Genomic DNA, 19,934 nt, shown 5'->3' with positions numbered 1-19,934 from the left:
GCCCCAAAAACGTGGGGGGGGGGGGGTCCCTTTGAATTGGACACTCAAAACTGTCACAGCTGAAATGCAGCCTTGGCCTTTTGAGTGAGGAATCATCAAATCAAAAAAATCCACATGAGCATATGTAACCAACAAAAGCTGTTGTGTGACATTTTTTCATTCATGTCCCTAGTGTCCTGTCAGTCACCCTGAACCTGTGGAGCCAGATTGAGTGGCACCAGGGTGCAGACAAAGGCAGCAGTGAATAGTGAGGAAATGAAAGTACACTTGAAGCAGTCACTCTGGACGCATGTACTGAATCCCCAGGCTTTAGCTGTTCTCACAGCTGTCTTCCATCATATCAATGTGTCATGTGTTTTCAGGGCAGCTAAAAATAGAGGCTCCTTGTGTATGTGACACATAGTAGCTGTTTAGCATGAAGAATTTTTGTCCAGATGCTGGCACATCTAAAGCATGCACACATGATGAACACAAAGGGTCAGGTTTGCCTCCAAGTGTAAGGCCAGAGACTCTGGGTGTGCTCTCCTTGGGTGAATTTGGACTGAATTGTTGCAGCACACTGTCGCTTTCTGCATTGTTGCTGGCTGGCTGTGCCAGCTGCCCTAGACTTTGATTGTCTGCATTTTATTTAAACAAAGGTGACAAAACCAATACGCAGTGAGCAAAACTGGCAGATGGTCTTGACTCTGTTATTGTCTCTATTGTTGCAGCACACTGTCGCTTTCTGCATTGTTGCTGGCTGGCTGTGCCAGCTGCCCTAGACTTTGATTGTCTGCATTTCATTTAAACAAAGGTGACAAAACCAATACGCAGTGAGCAAAACTGGCAGATGGTCTTTGACTCTGTTATTGTCTCTGAAAACAGGGCAGTTGGGCTACAGCATCTAAAGTTGTTTGAGATGCAGCTGATGAGCAGTTACAAATAGGTGTCTCAGCAGTTCTGCTTGCCCTTATTAGTGCATGTTGCTGTTCTGGGCAGCATAGCAAGAACATGCAACTTAATGTCACCTGATATTTCAGTAGCAGTCAAGAAATCAGATCAAATGCTAGAAAAGATCTAAAAAGGGGTAGGGAACCAGCTGTGAGATGATACCATGACACTATATAAAACCATGGATTGCTCTCCTATCAGGATATATATCAGATTATATATCAGATATATATTCTGATATACGTATCACAATACAGATCTAGGCCCTTCCTCTCCAAAAAGGAATAGCAGAACTGGAAAAAGTTTAGAGAAGGGCAATTAGGACATTTAGAAGTGGAATGACATTCACACAAGAAACAAGGGAGTAGGCTGGGACTTGTCAGCTTGGAAGAGAGATGACTTGGGGATATGACAGTGGTCTGTAGAGTTGAGTGGCCCAGAAAAAAGAGAGAGGGATTGAATGTTCACTGTCTCTTCCAGTGCAAAAAACATGGCACCAAACGGAGCTAACCGTAGCTAAGTTAAGGAGAGGAGGTTCTTTCCAGTGATATGTTGGATGTTAAATACTTGTGGATGTGCAAAACGCTAGGAGTTTACCATGGAAGAAATTAATTGAGGGTTAGGAAATAGAAGTTCCCTGAGCTGAAAATAAATGGAAGCTGGAAGGTTACTTGGGGGAAGTATCCTACATTCTTGCCCTTGCCTTATTTTTTCCCAATATCCAGTTATTGTCACCATCACAGAGGTTACTGAGATAAACAGACTTCTAGTCTCTATGGACACACCTCTGCTGATGTTCTTACATCTCCAGACAGGCAGTCTGAGAGCAATATTCCAGCACAGCGTGAAACCGGTGCTCATGGAGGTGCATTGCTTTCTCCGTTGTGGTGAGCTTGGCCATGCCTCTGAGTATGGTGACATTAATGCAGTGAGTGTCTCAGGCTGAGTGCCTGGTGCTTTTGTTCATGACATACTGCAGGTAGATGCTTATGCCAGACGAATGAGTCTGGAGGTACCGATCGTCCCGGCCAGTTGTGTGTTGTCACCTCGAGCCTGGTGTCAGTCCGGCTGGGCAGGAGAAGGCTGGCTGTGTGCATAGCTCATGCTGTGATCAGGCTCCAGGCTGCAGCTGGACTTGTTTTCAAGGGTTTTCTGGGAATGCTATTGACAGTGGGGCTGGGAGGTGCTGGGACAGGGACAAGTGATACTGATCTAGGAGGTCAAACTGGCTGCCTGGTGTAAATTAGTGGAGGCTTGCAGACCTTGGTGGAATTGTGCCAGGTGACACTGCTGGGGCCTGCAGCTCATCCAGCCTGTGTCCCATGAGCTGCACTCACTTTGTGTTACTCCTTACTCACTCTTCTGACTCGATGCACCACCACCACCCCCATCTGGTGTGAGGGGCCTCCACTGGAATGTGCACTGTTGTGCAACTGGGAGGAGAAGTGGCTTCCATGTGAGAGGGTAGGGAGGGCAGGAACCACCCACAGCACTGGAGGAGAAAACTTAAGAGTAAAGAGCTTGGGAAGGGCATATTCCTTGTGCATGCACAGAAGAGACTTCCCTCTACATTCTCCCACTGTGGTGGGGGGAAATGTGTTTTCCCTGGTCTTTACTGTTGATGTTGCGTTCAAGGGGATTCTCATCTGTTCAAACACAGATGTGTGATTTGAAGGAGAGTGGCAAGATCTTTTCCTTTCGCTAATCCTGTTATTATCCCTGCTTCCACTCTCTTCTCCCACCTCCCCCTCCAGTTGCTAAGCATGAAGAGCTGGAGTGACATGAGGCAAGAGGTGATGTTCCTGACCAACGTGAATGCCTCAAACTCCTCTACGCAGATCTACCAGGCTGTGTCACGCATTGTGTGCGGCCATCCCGAAGGTGGAGGGCTCAAAATTAAATCCCTCAACTGGTATGAGGATAACAATTACAAAGCGTTGTTTGGAGGCAACAGCACTGAAGACGATGTAACTAACTTCTATGATAACTCCACAAGTAAGTGTAACCCTGGCATGGCCTAAGGTCCCACCTACTTCATGGTTGTCATTGCTAGTGTTTCCCAAACTTCCACAGATGAAAGCAGGTGGTCCTGAGGGACAGCATACCTTCTGCTGTTTCAGAAAGGCATGCGCATGCTGTCTCTTGCACATGCCCTTAAAGCCAGTGAGGATATCAATGTGCAAGGGATTCCCAAGGGCCTTGTGTAGAGTCCACAGAAGGCTGTGCAGTGGACCTCCTTCGGGGGAGAGAGAGCACAGTCACGTGCAGCCTTTGGAAACCTGGCCTTTTCTGGACAAATTTTGCTCGTGCCATGCAGCGGGGTTGTGGGAGCGGTGCAGAACTAGCAGTGTTGCTCTTAATGCTGGAGGCTACCTGGGTGCTCCATGTTTGCTGGACAGACCATGGAGGCTTGGACTAAAAGGGGCTTTTTGTGGAGCTTTGCAGTAGAGGAGGGTTTTTGTTGTCTGACAAATGCTGTGCTTTCAGCTGTGACTGTCCTTAAAGCCCACACAAGTGGGGCATATACCTTCTGCAGTTGTTACCGTGCTGTTCAGCCTCTCACCCTTGACCTCTCCTCCTCAGCACCCTACTGCAATGAGCTGATGAAGAACCTGGAATCCAGCCCGCTTTCCAGGATTATCTGGAGGGCTTTGAAACCCTTGCTGATTGGGAAGATCTTGTACACTCCAGACACACCAGCCATAAGGAAGGTCATGACTGAGGTAACTCTAGCCCTGTCCTCTGATATGTAGAATGTTATGTCCTCCAGCGGGGTTGTGGGAGCGGTGCAGAACTAGCAGTGTTGCTCTTAATGCTGGAGGCTACCTGGGTGCTCCATGTTTGCTGGACAGACCATGGAGGCTTGGACTAAAAGGGGCTTTTTGTGGAGCTTTGCAGTAGAGGAGGGTTTTTGTTGTCTGACAAATGCTGTGCTTTCAGCTGTGACTGTCCTTAAAGCCCACACAAGTGGGGCATATACCTTCTGCAGTTGTTACCGTGCTGTTCAGCCTCTCACCCTTGACCTCTCCTCCTCAGCACCCTACTGCAATGAGCTGATGAAGAACCTGGAATCCAGCCCGCTTTCCAGGATTATCTGGAGGGCTTTGAAACCCTTGCTGATTGGGAAGATCTTGTACACTCCAGACACACCAGCCATAAGGAAGGTCATGACTGAGGTAACTCTAGCCCTGTCCTCTGATATGTAGAATGAGTTATGTCCTCTGGCTGTGCAGCTTTTAGCTGCTCTGTGTTAAATTGGGCCCAAGCACAAGCCTAGAAAGGATTGCCTGCAAAGCACAGCCTCCCTAGTCTCTCACCTCCCATGCAGTAGCTGTTGAAGGCTCAAGGAGAAAGGGCCAGGCTGAACTCTCTTTCTAGACTTGGCTGGAAGCTTTTCTTTTTGATTATGCATGGGTTTTACATCTCTGATGTGGGATATGGGAGTGGGGAAGACCTTGATAAGCCTTCAGGGCCCTTCCTCTCCTCCATTGCAGGCTGGGCAGCGGATCCTTAATTACTTCCAATTGTGTTTTACCTAATGTGCTCTCTAATTCCCCAAGCTCCCTCAGCAAGACTCTTCTAGCACATGGGGAGGGGCTGCCTCTGTGTGCCCTTCATCTCCAAGGCAGTCATTCTTCACCGAGCCTTGAAAGGCAGTGCTCGGCCACAGGCATCCACACTCCCTGTTGTTTTCCTTCCAAGTGCACTTCATTTTCCCTACTCTGGTCCTTGCAGAAGCTGAGCTGCTGTTTGAATATAAGCAATGCTTGGTACTTCGCTTGACAGGTCAATGCACCCTCTCAGCATGCCGTGGATCTCTGCCAGCTTTTGGAAATAACCTTCCTCTCCCCTTTGCCAACAGGTGAACAGGACGTTCCAGGACCTGGGTGTGTTTCGTGACCTCGGGGGGATGTGGGAGGAGATAAGCCCGAAGATTTGGATGTTTATGGAAAGTAGTCAGGAAATGGATCTCATTCGGGTCAGTATGCTGTCCTTGCCAGAACCACCACTGTCATCTTCTGCAATAAGTGATGAAATAATTATTTTAGATGGTGCTTCAGTGCTGAGCTGGGCAGATAATTAGTATGGATGGGACCCCTTCTTGAAACATGTACCAATCTTGCATTATGCTTGACACTCTGTCCTTCATATAACAACCTGCTGCAAACAGGAGCAGTGCGTGTTTTAACACCCGTTTCTAATCTGCCTCTGTGGGGAAGTGGGCCGTTTCTTCCTCAGTGTTACCCTAATGTGGTATGAATATCTGGCTTGGGGTATTTTTGTAAACTGGGGACCTGTGGGGACACGTTCCACTCCCTGTGCTGTGCACTTCTCCACAGCAGTGCTCTCATGATAGCAGCAAAGCGAGCTGTCATACACCTAGACCAGATCCTGGAAGGTGCCAGGTGGTCTCGGGCCCCATTGGGTACAGTAGAAATTGAATGGTTATCATGCTAGGGCTGAACCTAAGATGCCTGGCAGTAATCTGGCACAAATCTTATAAAAACTTAATTTGGAGATGCATGGTACGCTTAATTTAGTAATACTTGGGTGCTCATGGGAGAATGGCAAACATCACCCTACGGCTGATCGCTTCATAACGTGCCATGCATACCAGACCATCAAGAAGGGGCTGGGAGTTTTGTTCAGATTTGACACGCTTTCTCCTAGCCTGTTGGCTCCCTGAAGCGTTGTCTAAATGGCTTCCCTCAGGTGCAACTCTGAGGGGTGGATCTTTGCACCCCATGCTGATGTCTTTGGAAGCACAGTGATGTAAAACTGGGATCGCGCAACAGAGAAACAGTTGTAGAGTAGCTTTTCCTGCTGCCGCTGCAAGGCAGCTGGTTGGATGTCATAGTGCAGCTGTTACACAGAGACTTCCCCAGGTCTTTTAAGCCTTGAAGTTCATTCCTTGTTTACCCCAATGTAATGCTGTGCTGAATAGTCTGACATGCTGTGTTGCGCTTCCCCATCAACATGACATACTAAAGTATGAGGGGGTACTAGGGTCAGAGACATCATTTTCATCACTTCTGTGCCTCTGTTGGCTTTATGAAAGTTAATTCTGTAGATGTTGGCATCAGGGAGGTGAGAATTGGGGGCCACCAACTGTAAATTGAACCGTTTGCTGCAGAGAGTACAGACAGAAAGTCAAGGTTTGGATATTGGTTTGCAGTTGTGTCCTTTGAAAAGTGAATGTTGCTGCTTTTCTTTTTTTTTCTTTTTTTAAATGAGCCCCAGGCTTTTCTGGTTTTGTATTTTATGCTTCCTGTTAATCCTGCTGGTTCTGGTACTTAATTCTTGATATTCCCAGCAGTCTGGTCTCCTCTGTATTGGTGCAGTAGCAGGGGCTCACTTATTGTCACCTGTTGCAGTTCACACAAGCAGGAGTACTTCATGGTCAATGCCTGGGCAGTTCTTGGGCAGCATCCCATTCAGGTTAGAGTGCAGCATGGATCACTTGTAACTGAATAGGCTGAAACATAGAGTTGCCTGTTCGTGGCTGCTTTCAAGGGGGAGGTCAGTCCTTTGCTGTTTGTTAGCCACTGAGGCTGCCATGCTGATGGGTGACTGGTTATCACCTCCCAACTTTCTGGGTTGTGCAATCTGCTTGGCATATTGTTTCCCGCAGAAGGAGAGGAAAGTGCTTTGCTTGCACATCTCTGGCACTTCCGTCTTGATGCTAATGCGGCTGCTGACTTCAGGGAGGACAACATGTGCCCCTGCAGTTAAGGAGCTTTAATGTTGCCACTGAATGTGATGAGGCTGAGCCCCTTGCCTGCAGGCATGGTGCCCTTCCTGCTGGGGAGGGTGACACGAGCCAACCTTGGGAGACCAAATGTGAAGAGAGCTCAGCGCAGTCGATCCCTATTTGCTCGGATTTCCCTTTGCCAGCTTAGCCTGTTCTGTCTTCCCAGTTTGTGATGCTGTTTTTGTAACTGTGTGACCCATTACTTTCTGGTTTGCTGCTAAGAGCAGAGCATGGGGAAGCTCCTCACCTCACCTCTCCTTCATTCTTTGTTCTGGGAGAAAATCCATTTCCTGTTTTTATTGGTTAGGATTTTTACAGTTTTCTCTCTTGTCCAGAGTTGTTTTTTTCTCTCCCCTACTTCAGTTCACATCTGTCCTTTACAATTAATGTTCCCCTCCTGCCTGCCCTTACATTGTCTGCCCAAAGGTCTGGGTTCTGCTTCAATGCCAGGTGCTTCTGCCTGGACTGTGCTTGTGTGGGATGTTGTGCATACACATAGTGGGGCAATAGCCAGTCCTCAGAAAGCTAATAGTTACATGAGGTGAAAAAAGCACTGTCCCAGATAGGAGAACAGAGAGGTAGGACGTCCTGGCTGTACAGGGCTGCTTCAGCCAGCCCTGATGGCGCAATAGCAAAATAGTAAGAAAAGCCACCTAGCCTCTGGTGCTGGTATTTCTGCAGCACTGTGACAGTTCAGCCTCCAGCCATGCCACAGCCCCTCTCCATCCCAGACAGGAGCAGAGGTTTGTTCGGGAGAAGTGAGCAGAGCTTGGCAACCACCATCAGCCGAATGCTGTTCTCCTGAACACACATCTCCCTCTTCCCTGTTTTGCTGGTGCAAGACCTGGTTTGCATGTGTGGGGTGCAGAGCTGTGCGTGGCTCTCTGCTGCCCTCTCCTTGGGAAACGGGTGGCAGGACATGGAGGCAGCCAGCCAGCCTGCAAAGCACACCCCATGGTGTAGCTGTATGGGGGGAGGCACAGCCTTTGCAATGGCAGGGTAAGTATGGCAGAAGACCTCTCCCTGCACCTTTTTAAAAGGTGTTTTCCCTGGTAGTACTAGTTTTCATGATGAGAGAGGAGATCTAACGTTAATTCTCAACAACTGTTTCTCCTTTGAAAACAATATCTGCAGACGCTGCTGAAAGGCAAAGCTCTCTGGGACCTGCACTTGCCGGCTTCCAACTGGACAGTGGAGGACATTGCCCGTTTCCTGTCAAATCGTCCAGAGGACTTTGAGACAGCAAATGGTTCAGTATATACCTGGGTGGACGCCTTCAATGAGACAGACCGGGCTATCCAGACCATATCCCGCTTCATGGAGGTGAGATCCTGCTAGTGTGGGCAAGGAGCTGGGGGAGGGCAGCAGCTTGGTCTCCATTCACACGGTGGGGTGTTCCTGGAAGGGGAAGACAGATGTTCCTCAGTCCATTTTCTGTAAACAGCCAAGCTTTAGTAGGCCTGAGTGCACAGCATGTTAGAAAATATCATTTCTTCAGGTGCCTAAATATAGATGTACGAACCTAACCGTAGGCCTTGTTCTTGAAGCTCTCGCTTTGGCCATTGCATGTGGTTTCCCACCCTGTTGTTACTGCGTGACTGGGAGCTGCTGCTTGCTTCAGCAGTGTAACAGCTCATATTTTGATCTGGGGTTTTAGCTGGAGACTGCAGTGAAGCTAGCAGCTGCTTTAAGCTGAGGAAGACATAGAGAATAATGAAATTTGTTCTACTTGGTCATCTTGGCAGATGGGTGCAAACAGAAACAGATCTTGGTCTGTCAGAGACCTGGTCCAAAGCCTTCAGGTCTCTCTGCTGATTTTTAGAGGCTTTGAATCAGACCTAGTTTTTTGGTAACAGAGCAAATAACACTATCTACAGAAATTGATGCTTGGATGGGATCTTATAGCTAGTATTACAATGCTACCTAACCTCTTGTCCAGAAAATACTTTTGCTGGGGTATTTCTCAGTGATATGTTTGACTAGCAGGTGACCATCAAGCAGGAAAAAATGACATCTCTAGCAGCTCGCTAGGCTACCCTGAGACATTGCAAAGTAGTCCAGTGCTGCAGCCTTTTCTTGGGCATGGCATTACCATTGCAGAGTTCTCGTTTTTTCTCCCTCCCAAACGTAAACAAAGTACATTCTGGTTTGGTAACTTAACCTATAAATGCTTCCAAATCTGTCCCTGTCTAGTGTGTCAACTTGGACAAACTGGAGCCTGTGGCCACAGAAGTCCGACTTATAAACAAGTCGTTGGAGCTTCTGGATGAAAGGAGGTTCTGGGCTGGCATAGTCTTCACTGAAATAGCTCCTAACAGCATAGAGCTCCCTCAACATGTGAAATACAAGATACGCATGGACATTGATAATGTGGAAAGGACCAACAAGATCAAGGATGGGTGAGTCCTGACGTGCTGCCTTATGAACAATTTCTTATGTGGGATGCAGTGATGAGGATTTCTAACGGAAAGGTTTTGTACACTCGGTACAGGTACTGGGATCCTGGTCCCCGTGCTGATCCCTTTGAGGACATGCGCTATGTTTGGGGAGGCTTTGCCTACCTGCAGGATGTGGTGGAGCAGGCCATCATCAGGGTGCAGACAGGCACAGAGAAGAAGACAGGAGTTTATGTGCAGCAGATGCCCTATCCGTGTTACGTGGATGACATGTATGTATGCAGCCTGTTCCGAAAGCTCCCAGGAGGCTTGTGGCTCGGGAGGCATGGGCTTTTAACACTCCTCAGGCATGGTTTATGTCCCCACTATCAGTGTGGGAGCAATCTCCTTAGTGTTCCTAATCCCTGGAATTAGGACACCTGCATGGAGAATTTAGAATATGTAATGACTTGCAGAGTCTTTCCCAGGAGGAGGACTGTCTGTCCAGGACTTTCGTATGTCCTGTATTCTTGAGTGTATTCTTGAGGTGTGCCCATATCCCCAAACCCAATACAGGCAAAAATAGCACTGGGAAAAAAACAGAGACGTAGGCACAGGAGAGTGGAAAGAGGACAGTTGAGAGCAGTCCCCAGGAAAGGCAGGTCTTTGCACCTGCTCTTCCACTGGGCGACAGTTGCAACTCCAGCTCCCACTCTGGTCTGGTGATGTGCTCTAGACCCATCAGCCTCACCTCATAGTGAGACACTGATCTTGTGTCATGCTCTGCACATGGACTGCTTTGTGCAGTGAAGCCTTAGCTGTCACCATGCTCTGCTAGCCCTTGGGTGGTACCTGAAGTTGCACTGATGTTTCTCACTCTGTTCTCCTGGCTCCTTTCCTTCCTTCTCTCAGATTTCTGCGTGTCATGAGCCGCTCCATGCCTCTCTTCATGACTCTAGCCTGGATCTACTCAGTGGCTGTGATAATTAAGGGCATTGTGTATGAGAAGGAAGCCCGGCTGAAGGAGACGATGAGGATTATGGGACTTGACAACGGCATCCTTTGGCTAAGCTGGTTCATTAGCAGCCTCATCCCTCTCCTGATGAGTGCAGGCCTGCTGGTGCTGATCCTTAAGGTGAGTTGACTGCTTTGGTCTGTGGCAGCAGAATCTAGAGCCTTGAGAGCCTGCTAAACAGTGCTCTGCACTGGCACACTGGGGAGGAATTAGTGAGTGTGGGTTGACCAGCAACTCTTTGGGAACAGGGTTTTGGAACAAAACAGGGCTGAGCGGCTGAAAACAGCGGGAGGGGCTGTAGTAGGTTCAGTGCTCTTGAAAAGGTGCCTCTGATACTGCACCACTTCTGGGAAGGCTGTTGTGCAAATTGCAGCAAGCCCAGCCTCCCCTGAGCAGCAGCTCTGCAGACCTACTTGTACTAGAGCCACCTTGGATAACCCTTTCAAATACTGATGCATCTGTTGTTTTCCTGCCAGATGGGGAATCTGCTGCCTTACAGCGACCCTAGTGTGGTGTTTGTTTTCCTCTCAATCTTCGGTGTTGTGACCATCCTCCAGTGCTTCCTCATCAGCACCGTGTTCTCCAGGGCCAACCTGGCAGCTGCCTGTGGGGGCATTGTCTATTTCACGTTGTACCTGCCTTATGTGCTGTGTGTTGCCTGGCAGGACTATGTCAGCTTCTCACTCAAGATCTTTGCGGTGAGTCTTGAGGAAACTGTCCTGGGTACTGGGCCTCCACCAGTGCCAGCTGCTGGCACTCAGCAGCTCTCTAGCTGGACACTCATAACAAGGGGGGGAGGTGGCAATGGGAGGATAATTTTCCAATGTAAGAGGCTATCAGGGCTGGGCTCGGTGGAGAGGTTGACTGAGCCTGCTAGGAGCTGCTGGGAGGGTTTTGTTGGCTTTGGTAGTAGAAGTAATTCAGCCAAGCTAAGCTGCCTTGATCTCTGTACGCTGTGATGCTGTACCACCAGATATGCAGGCTGAAGGAACCAGCTGCTTCTCCTCTGCACAGCATTTCATACCTGTCTGGAGAGGGTGGCTGTTAGTGATCTCTTCCCTCACATAAAGTCCAAAGGGCAAGGGAAAGAAAATAGGGAACCAAACCATTTTGGGTGGTGGTCCAGCAGAGACTTCAGGCCTTGCTTGCTTGTTGGAACTAAGACTGAGTCTGCCACTCCCTCTCTGCAAATAGGTCATGCTCCTTGGACCTTTGACTTTTCCTATAAGGTTTCTGGACCGTGTCCCTTAGCCTTGCGCTAGAGCTGAGCTGCCCAGTTGGAGAGTAGTTGTGAAAAACTGAATGCGTGTTCATGCCTCCCATTTGCAGAGCCTGCTGTCTCCAGTAGCCTTTGGCTTTGGTTGTGAGTACTTTGCACTGTTTGAGGAGCAGGGAGTTGGTGTTCAGTGGGACAACTTCTTTGAGAGCCCATTGGAAGAAGATGGCTTTAGCATCACCACATCTGCCGTCATGATGTTGTTCGACACCTTCCTATATGGAGTCATGACCTGGTACATTGAGTCCGTCTTCCCAGGTGAGGTCTGCTTCTGAGGGAGGATCATGTCTTCACACTTCTAAATGGATCCTTTCACGTTTGCCAAGGTGCAAACTGGGCCCATTTTTAAGCAGAGCTGCAGAAAGGTCATGGAGGAAAACCACAGACCAGCATGACAGTAAGGTGGTTGCTGCTGATAGCAGTGACTGTTGCCCAGCACAGAGGCTGTGCCCCATTGTGGTGATGGCTGAGCTAGTCCCAGAAGCTTTGCTGCACTTCAGCTGTTCCCTTCTCTGAACTGCTAAGTCCACAGACCCTGCTGCAGGGGAGAAGTTGAGAGTATCAGCACCACATGTGGCTGCTTAGCACCTTCCAGCACAGGGCTTTTAACCCTAAAGTGAAGTTTGGGGAAAGAGATATCTCTTACTCCCAAAGTCTGGCAGTGTCTTCATCACGAAAGATCTCTTCTTAGTCCTGCCTAACGTAGAGGCTTATTGGGGGTGGAGTACTTCCCTTCTTGTCCTGAAAGCTGATACAACAAAAGGGACAGATGCAGTCAGGCTCATGTAGTGCTTTTCTCTTTAGGCCAGTACGGGATTCCCAGGCCCTGGTACTTTCCTTTCACAAAGTCCTATTGGTTTGGTGAGGAACCACAGGACAGGCAGCACCCTCATCCTGACCAGAAGGGGCCTTCAGAAGGTAAGTATTGGACACAGAGCCTTTCTGCAGTGAAGTGTTATGGTCTGCCTATTTGAAAGGAGAGTCCAAGAACAGCAGGATTGGCATGGCTAAGGTGAAATTGGTCATCCCTTTGTTATCACAGTTTGGGTATGCTGATCAAGTGGGTGTATCCAGATAAACCCAAGGCACTTTGCCCGCTTGAGTACAGGTCGTGCTCCAGTCTCATGGAGTTGAGAATTTCTCCCATTTTTGCCGACCCTGGTGACACTGGAGATGTCCAACTCCCAGATGAGCCCAATAGAGAGATAAGAGCTGAAGGACAACTTCTGTGGAAGGTTTCTGTCCCTGAGGAAGAAATGTGGTCTGTTCTTCATATAGCTCATTTCTCCTTGGATCTCCACAGACTTGGGGGAATGTGATGTTTGTTAGAACTCCCACACAGTTGCTGTTAAAACCTGTCATCTCTCTCTCTACTTTGCTCTGTTTTCTTCCAGTCTGCAAGGAGGAAGAGCCTATGCATCTGAGCCTTGGTGTTTCCATCCAGAACCTGGTCAAGGTTTATCGTGATGGCAAGAAAGTTGCTGTAGATGGTCTCACGCTGAACTTTTATGAAGGACAAATCACCTCCTTTCTGGGACATAATGGAGCAGGGAAAACCACTACCATGTAAGAACAAAACAATGCTTTAAGACAGTGGGAGAAGTGACTCTGAATACTGTGGTTCCTATCAATATGGTAGAGGTAGCTGTACAACTGCAGTGTGCAAGCGGGTGCAGACTAGGGTGCTCCACTGAAATCAGTGGAGCTGATTTACCCTAGTTGTGCAGCTGCCTCAGAAGATGTACAGATACAGGGGACTGAAACTGAAGGTAGATCAGGTTGAGGCTGTGCCGAATCAATCTGCTGGCAGCATTTTTTAGTAATGCCATTTGTGATTCTGACTTACCAACGTAAGGAAACGAGTTGGGACTGAAAGGACAAGAAGCTTTTAGAGGAAAAAATATTTCCTTCAAGCAGAGTCGTGTGGGTGTGCTTTGATCACTGTTAAAACCGTTGGAGCTGATTTTTTTTTTTTATCCATTAGTGAGATGTTTCTCAGACTACTTTCCTCATGTGGGAGTTCCCCAGGGCTTCCACCCACTCTTCATTCATCCATTCTGGCATGTGCAGCAGCTATTTCCTAGTGGTGGAACTTGCTTATGTGTTGTGTTTGTCCTTCAGGTCCATCTTGACTGGGTTGTTCCCCCCAACCTCGGGTACAGCCTTCATCCTGGGCAAAGATATCCGCTCTGAGCTCAGCACCATCAGGCAGAACCTGGGTGTCTGTCCGCAACACAATGTGCTGTTTGACTTGTGAGTAGCATCTGTGAGATGCAGAGCTGGTGTTATCCAAAACACATTTGTGTTCTTTAGGAGACAGTAGTGTGCTTTCAGCTCAGACAGTCCTATCTTTATCTGTGTGCATGGTGTGAGACAGCGGGGTGGTGCGAGATTGGTACAAGGACTTTCTGTTTATTAGCGTGTTTGTACGTGCCTGTGAATTATCAGCAATAGCCTACGCTTTCATCTTTCACCTCTCTTTAAAGAAATCTACTCCGTTAAACTTAACTAGGCCAAATGTTTCCCCAGTGCCTAGTGATTGGGAATGTTTGGGGTACTCTGTCAAGCAACCTTAAAGGAGGATTATTTACATTGGTGCTGAATAGCCACACCCTGAAATCAGGCCCAAGCTGAGCACACTCAGTCTGTAGCTCTTTCCTGAAACCTCAGCCTTAAAAAATGTTTTCCCAAGCAAACAAACATGCTTGCTGTAATGCTAATGCAGGTGATGAATCCCAGCATGGTGCTCTCAGCTGTGCCCTGAGCCTGTTCCTGTTCCCTAGGCTGACTGTGGAGGAGCACATCTGGTTCTATGCTCGGCTCAAAGGGCTGCCGGAAAAGAAGGTGAAAGAAGAGATGGAGCAGATGGCAATGGATGTTGGTTTGCCTCACAAACTGAAATCTAGGACAAGCAAACTCTCTGGTAGGTTCAGCTGCTTTTACATTTCTCAGCTGCTTCCTCAGCCCCAGAAAAACTCTCTTGAGTTTCACAGAGGCTGCATCATGGACCTTGGTTGGATCCTCCAATTAAATATAGACTACCACACAATTAAGCGCTTAAGGAAATCAGTTAGTTATTAAGTACCTAATCAGTGTATCTTAGTAAACTTAACAATCTTACACTATCTTATACTATCTAATGGCCATAACAAGTCACTCACTTTCTCTGAGTATTTTGTACTTGTTTCCGTCACAACATAGTTGAGCTATGTGTGATATGTGTTCTCCAAATGCTTGCTAAGATGTTTGGGTTTTATGGGTTTAGGTGGGAGTGGCTCAGACCATAATCTCCAAGTCCCTTGCTGTTTGTGAACTGTACGCGCATTTCTTATGCTGACTTCTGCTCCTTCAGTTGGCATCCTGGAGTGTCCTTCCGCTTTGTTCAGGAACAACAGGATTCCTGTACCAGTCTGTACAAGGTAGTTGAGGGACCGAGACTCGTTTGTTTCTGATTCAACTATCAGCACAGACTGCACATTTGACCTTGGGAAGGGAGAGCAGATGGCCACAGGTTGGCTTTAGTATGGAAGAGTGTAACATAATTCCTTTCTGCTGCCTCTGGCACACTTCCACAGGAGGGGTGTCTCTTGGGGACATATTTCTGCAGCTCAAGCTCTGGAGACCGGTGCTCCAGATCCTCAAATATGGTTAGGCCTCCAAGCTGGCGACTTGCTACTGCCGATGCTGCGATAGTATGATTCACTTATGGAGGGGCTTGCAAGGTGTGGTTTCCTTGCAGTAGGAGGAGAGTTGGACTCCACTGAAGGAAGACCATCCAGATGAATTATCCCCTGTTCTGAAGGTGATGGGACACTGAAGGCCTGAAACAGTAGCAGTGCTTGGTCTTTGCAGTATGCAATTCTGCTTTCTCTTGGAGATCTTGTTATCCACTGTGCTGCACCTATTGCTGTTCCCCTCATCTCTGCCTCAGCCTGAACACCTCTTTATTCTTGTGCCTGTCAGGTGGCATGCAGAGGAAGCTCTCGGTTGCCTTAGCCTTTGTTGGTGGCTCCAAGGTTGTCATTCTGGATGAGCCTACAGCTGGGGTGGATCCTTATTCTCGCAGAGGGATATGGGAATTGCTCCTGAAGTATCGGCAAGGTATGTGGTCTTTTTCTCTACTCCTAATGAATGCGTCGTAGAAAGCAAAAGAAAGTTAATCTGACTCATGACTGTTCCCAAAATAGCAATGTGTCTTTCCAAATCTATTGTTGCCTGCACTGAGGAAAGAACAAAGAGCATGCAGGACAAGGATGTTGTGATCTCTCATCTGTCCTCCTTTCTCATCGTGTTCATGTCAGAGCTCATGAACAAAGTTCCTCACTGGGTTGTGAGGGCAGTTAAAAGTCGGAAGTTCACCCTTGGTGTGCAGCATTGTCCTGTTCTGCTCTGTGCAACCAACCTTGCTGACGTGAAATTAACCTGCCTTTGCTGAGCATGACAACGGCCTACAGAGAGTGGGGAGAATAAACCCATGACAGCAGTTGTGAACCTCTTCCATACTGCTAGCCTCATTCAAAGGAGCCTGGACTTGTGGCATACAACTTCATGGCAAGACCCAGATGATTGTGGCTTTGGCTTGGGAACATGGGTATGGTTGACTTACCAGCAGTGTCTTCCCTTGCTTTCTTCCAGGCCGCACTATCATTCTCTCCACGCATCACATGGATGAGGCAGACATTCTGGGGGACCGGATTGCCATAATTTCTCATGGCAAGCTCTGCTGTGTTGGTTCTTCTCTCTTCCTGAAGAACCAGCTGGGAACAGGCTATTATTTGACCCTGGTCAAGAAGGATGTGGATTCCTCTCTGAGCTCCTGCCGAAACAGCAGCAGCACAGTGTCCTATCTGAAAAAGGTACAGCTGACCCTTCCTGCTTATATTCATTCTTCCTTCATGAAATCTTAGGCTTATGGGAAGCAGCAGCTAAGATTCTACATGGTAGAATGTCTGAAAGAGAAATCCCTTACTCTTTAAAAGAAGCGTTACTTGCTTTTTATAGGTACTATGCCAGATCATGTCTGGTTAAATGTTGCATGGGACGTACATCTCTATTATAGTTTCTTTCAATGCCAGTGGTCCAAAGCTGATTGGAGAGATACAGAATAGATGAAGTGCACACTTTTGTAACACTCACTTCTGTAACTGTCACCTCTTAGTTGTATTTCAGCCTTTTGCAGTGGTATATCACCGTTACTTTCTGACTCCTCTGTGGAGTATCCAGCATGTTGCAGCATCTGGTTGGAGTTACCTAGAGTGTAAGGGGACTGGTGGGCCCCTTTTTGATTAAACAGCAGGAAATAATGGTTGTCTTCTCTTCTGTGGCCAGGATGACAGTGTCTCCCAGAGCAGCTCTGACGCTGGCCTTGGCAGTGACCATGAAAGTGACACACTGACAATAGGTGAGGCTTGGAAAAGAATGTAAGATTCAGTCCCAGTGCTGACATTGCTCTATCTTTGACCTTGGATAACTGCCTTAACCTTGTGCCCCTGTGTAGCTACAGTCTTGGGACAATTATTAAATTCACAGAGATGGTATTTTTAAATCCGTAAATATTGGAACATTTTTCTTTATTGAGCCATTTTGGGTTCAAGCTGTCCTGAGGTTTAATAACCAAAGATTATATAGTTGCTAGGCCTGTTAGCAATATGTAACATTTGCTGGTGAACTGCACATCAATGACTTGCAGGGCTGCCAGTAGCATGTAGAAACTGTACCAAATACTGCAAATAAAAAGAATAGCTAGGCTTGGGTCTAGGCTTTCATCCAAGCTTGTATTAAATGTAAAAGGAAACCAGATTTTCCATGGAAATGAGCTGCTTTCCAGAGATGTCCCATTTTCCCTCCTTTCCTTCGGCAAGGTTTTTCAGACTGAGCTCTTCTTTCCACATAATGAGCACTAACAAGATGAACACCATCTTTACCTTTTGGTTCTTCTAGATGTCTCTGCAATTTCAAATCTCATTACAAAACATGTTCCTGAGGCCAGGCTGGTGGAGGACATCGGCCATGAATTAACCTATGTCTTGCCGTACAAGGCTGCTAAAGAGGGAGCTTTCGTGGAGCTGTTCCATGAAATTGATGACCGTCTCTCTGATCTTGGCATTTCCAGCTACGGGATCTCTGAAACCACCCTGGAGGAGGTGAGTGAGCTGAAGATTCTCTTTTGACTTAAACTAGGCAAAATAAATCATGGCTGAAATAAGAACAAGATGGAGTCTTGTCTCTTCCTGTAAACATTTATTGTGGAACTGGCAGCTTTGCATTCCTCTCCAAAACTGATTGTCTTCTGCCCTGTTTAAGTGTGTGCTCATAGAAGCATGCATTAAAAACTGAAATGTAGTACAGGCAAGCATAGACAGGTCCTTTGTACTCAGTTACACTTCGCTGCGATGTCATGTGAAGGTTGGCCCCCAATTTGGCTTCTAATGACGTGTAAACATCTTTGAGGTATTTTTAGGGATGCTTTGTGCTGCATTTAACTGAAAACATACATTTCAGTACTGGAGACCGTACTTTACAGAAGCCACTTGGATGTATGCCCTTGTCAGGGATGTTTTTAGGGATGTTTCCTTGTGGCTGTTTTCCAACTGACAAATCTCCCTTTCTTTTATCACAGAAGCATCATGCATTTTATCCCGTTTGTGAAATGTTGTTTTCCAACTGACAAATCTCCCTTTCTTTTATCACAGAAGCATCATGCATTTTATCCCGTTTATGTGAAATGTCTTTTTTTTTAATAATGACAAGAGAAACTGAAACTGTGGTGTTGTTACTTATTGAAGTTGCCATCTAGGCACAGCTCTGAAGGACTTGGCTGCTATCTGCAATTCGAAAATGTTTTTTTTCTGGTTTAGGAGAGTCCATGGGACAAGCTCCACAAAGGTGCCTATTCAAGCATGAACAGGAGTGTGAGCACTGTCAGACTAGGAGGAAGATGGGACTCCCGAAATTTAGTAACTAGGTCTTTATCTGAGACATAGGAAAGAGCTTGTGTTTGAGATGCACTGAGAACTGACATTGGAAGGGGAGAACAGTTGGTATGTGGTTACAGGCTGGCTCCTGGAAGCTGGTGAGAAGCCACAAAGTCCATGTCTCTATCGCACAGGGGATAAACCCTGTATCCTCTGTTTTCATGCTGCATCTATCAGTCTTGTGCTTTCTCATGGCATCTCCTGAAGCAGTCCCTGTGTTATCGCTCCCCTTCTAATTTTCACTGACACTTATCATTGCTTTTCAGATCTTCCTGAAAGTGGCTGATGATAGTGGTGTGGATGCAGAAACCTCAGGTGGGTGTAGTTGTCTCCTACAGTGTTGAAGTGGGCTTCAGGGGGTGGTAGCCTTTCTTATGGTACTTGTGCTGTTTAAGCACAAGGCTGACCAAGCCTAGATATTTCAGGAGTAAAATCTCGATGCAGGACTTACCCACTAGACCCTTTATTCCCTGGGGAGCTATCTCAAATGAGGAGCATTCCTGGTCTCACCGGTCTTGGGCAGGTGGATGACCTTTGTGTATGGCAGCATGTCCAGCTATACAGTGACACATGCCAAGGTGTGACAGGCCCTGTTTCTGACTGAACTGGAACTCTGCTATGATAAGATTTTTAATGACCTAAAATAGCTGTTCTTAGTATACTTAATGCATGCTTTTATATACTGTTAACTTCTATTGACTCTGTGGTAGCATGTTTGTTTTGTAATAGTGGAGAGTTTCTAGTGCTTGAGTGTATTGTGAATTACTTGACTGACACTATTGTCTACTCTCAGGAACAGGAAAAACTCTTGACAGGGTCAGACCACAGTAGGGACCAAATGACTTCCTGAGAGCAGCTCACTGCACTAAGTGCTTTTTTGTGTGCCAGCATTTCCTGATAAACTAGTGCTAGTAAATTGCACTTGGAATCATGTGCATATTAAGTGAGAACTTTCTTACAGTGAGAGCAGCCTGCAGTTTCCATGGCTAAATGAAAAAAAAGTGTCCAGTGCACTGGAAGAAGCTTCTAGGACAGTACACAAAAAATGGTGCATAAGACATGTGACCCTTGCAACGTGACTGTCTTGGTTTTACTTTTACCTGCACTGGAGTCACTCCAGATCAGCTCCTCAGTTTGCAAGTAGAAGACATGTAAAATGAAGATGATATTGCTTTGGTTTTTCTTGGGATAATTGGAGATTAACTGAAGCAGTTCAGATAATCATAACTGCATTATTTTCAGATGGGACATTGCCAGCCAGAAGGAACAGGCGCGTATTTGGAGACAGACAGAGCTGCCTTCGTCCATTTACAGAAGATGATGCATTTGATCCTAATGATTCAGACATGGATCCAGGTATTGCTGGGGCTCAAACCTGTTTTCTTCTTGTGGACACTCTTTCGTATTATAAATACTGCAGATCGTAAGGCTGAGACCGCCAAAAGAGCGGTGGTTTATTTGCCTTTAGGAATAGTGGGCAGTGCACTATCCACAGCCTGCTCAGTCCTCCCATCAAGGCTCAGAGATAAGGGTGAAAATGCATTCATATGAATTTCTATTGCTATCTCTGCTCACCGCTCTCTTTTTTTTTTTTTTGGATGAGTGAGAGTAG

General features: G+C 47.1%; 1 protein-coding gene across 1 annotated transcript in view; it reads left to right on the top strand.

The window, feature by feature from the left end:
- Window positions 1-19,934, top strand: part of ABCA1 (ATP binding cassette subfamily A member 1) — an 80,059-nt gene that overhangs the window by 42,319 nt on the left and 17,806 nt on the right. The window contains exons 8-26 of the mRNA XM_009286260.1: window positions 2,685-2,925; window positions 3,514-3,653; window positions 4,793-4,909; window positions 7,817-8,005; window positions 8,876-9,081; window positions 9,174-9,350; window positions 9,970-10,192; window positions 10,549-10,770; window positions 11,402-11,606; window positions 12,153-12,266; window positions 12,743-12,914; window positions 13,470-13,601; window positions 14,132-14,271; window positions 15,312-15,449; window positions 15,984-16,204; window positions 16,677-16,749; window positions 17,289-17,491; window positions 18,589-18,637; window positions 19,565-19,678. Of these exons, the coding sequence (XP_009284535.1) occupies window positions 2,685-2,925; window positions 3,514-3,653; window positions 4,793-4,909; window positions 7,817-8,005; window positions 8,876-9,081; window positions 9,174-9,350; window positions 9,970-10,192; window positions 10,549-10,770; window positions 11,402-11,606; window positions 12,153-12,266; window positions 12,743-12,914; window positions 13,470-13,601; window positions 14,132-14,271; window positions 15,312-15,449; window positions 15,984-16,204; window positions 16,677-16,749; window positions 17,289-17,491; window positions 18,589-18,637; window positions 19,565-19,678 (3,076 nt within the window). The remainder of the gene's footprint in view (window positions 1-2,684; window positions 2,926-3,513; window positions 3,654-4,792; window positions 4,910-7,816; window positions 8,006-8,875; window positions 9,082-9,173; window positions 9,351-9,969; window positions 10,193-10,548; window positions 10,771-11,401; window positions 11,607-12,152; window positions 12,267-12,742; window positions 12,915-13,469; window positions 13,602-14,131; window positions 14,272-15,311; window positions 15,450-15,983; window positions 16,205-16,676; window positions 16,750-17,288; window positions 17,492-18,588; window positions 18,638-19,564; window positions 19,679-19,934) is intronic.

The sequence above is a fragment of the Aptenodytes forsteri genome, unplaced genomic scaffold, assembly GCF_000699145.1.
Source record: "Aptenodytes forsteri isolate BGI_AS27 unplaced genomic scaffold, ASM69914v1 Scaffold412, whole genome shotgun sequence".
Lineage (NCBI taxonomy): Eukaryota > Metazoa > Chordata > Aves > Sphenisciformes > Spheniscidae > Aptenodytes > Aptenodytes forsteri.
The sequence above is the reverse complement of the archived record's forward strand: the minus strand, read 5'-3'. Positions and strand labels throughout refer to the sequence as shown.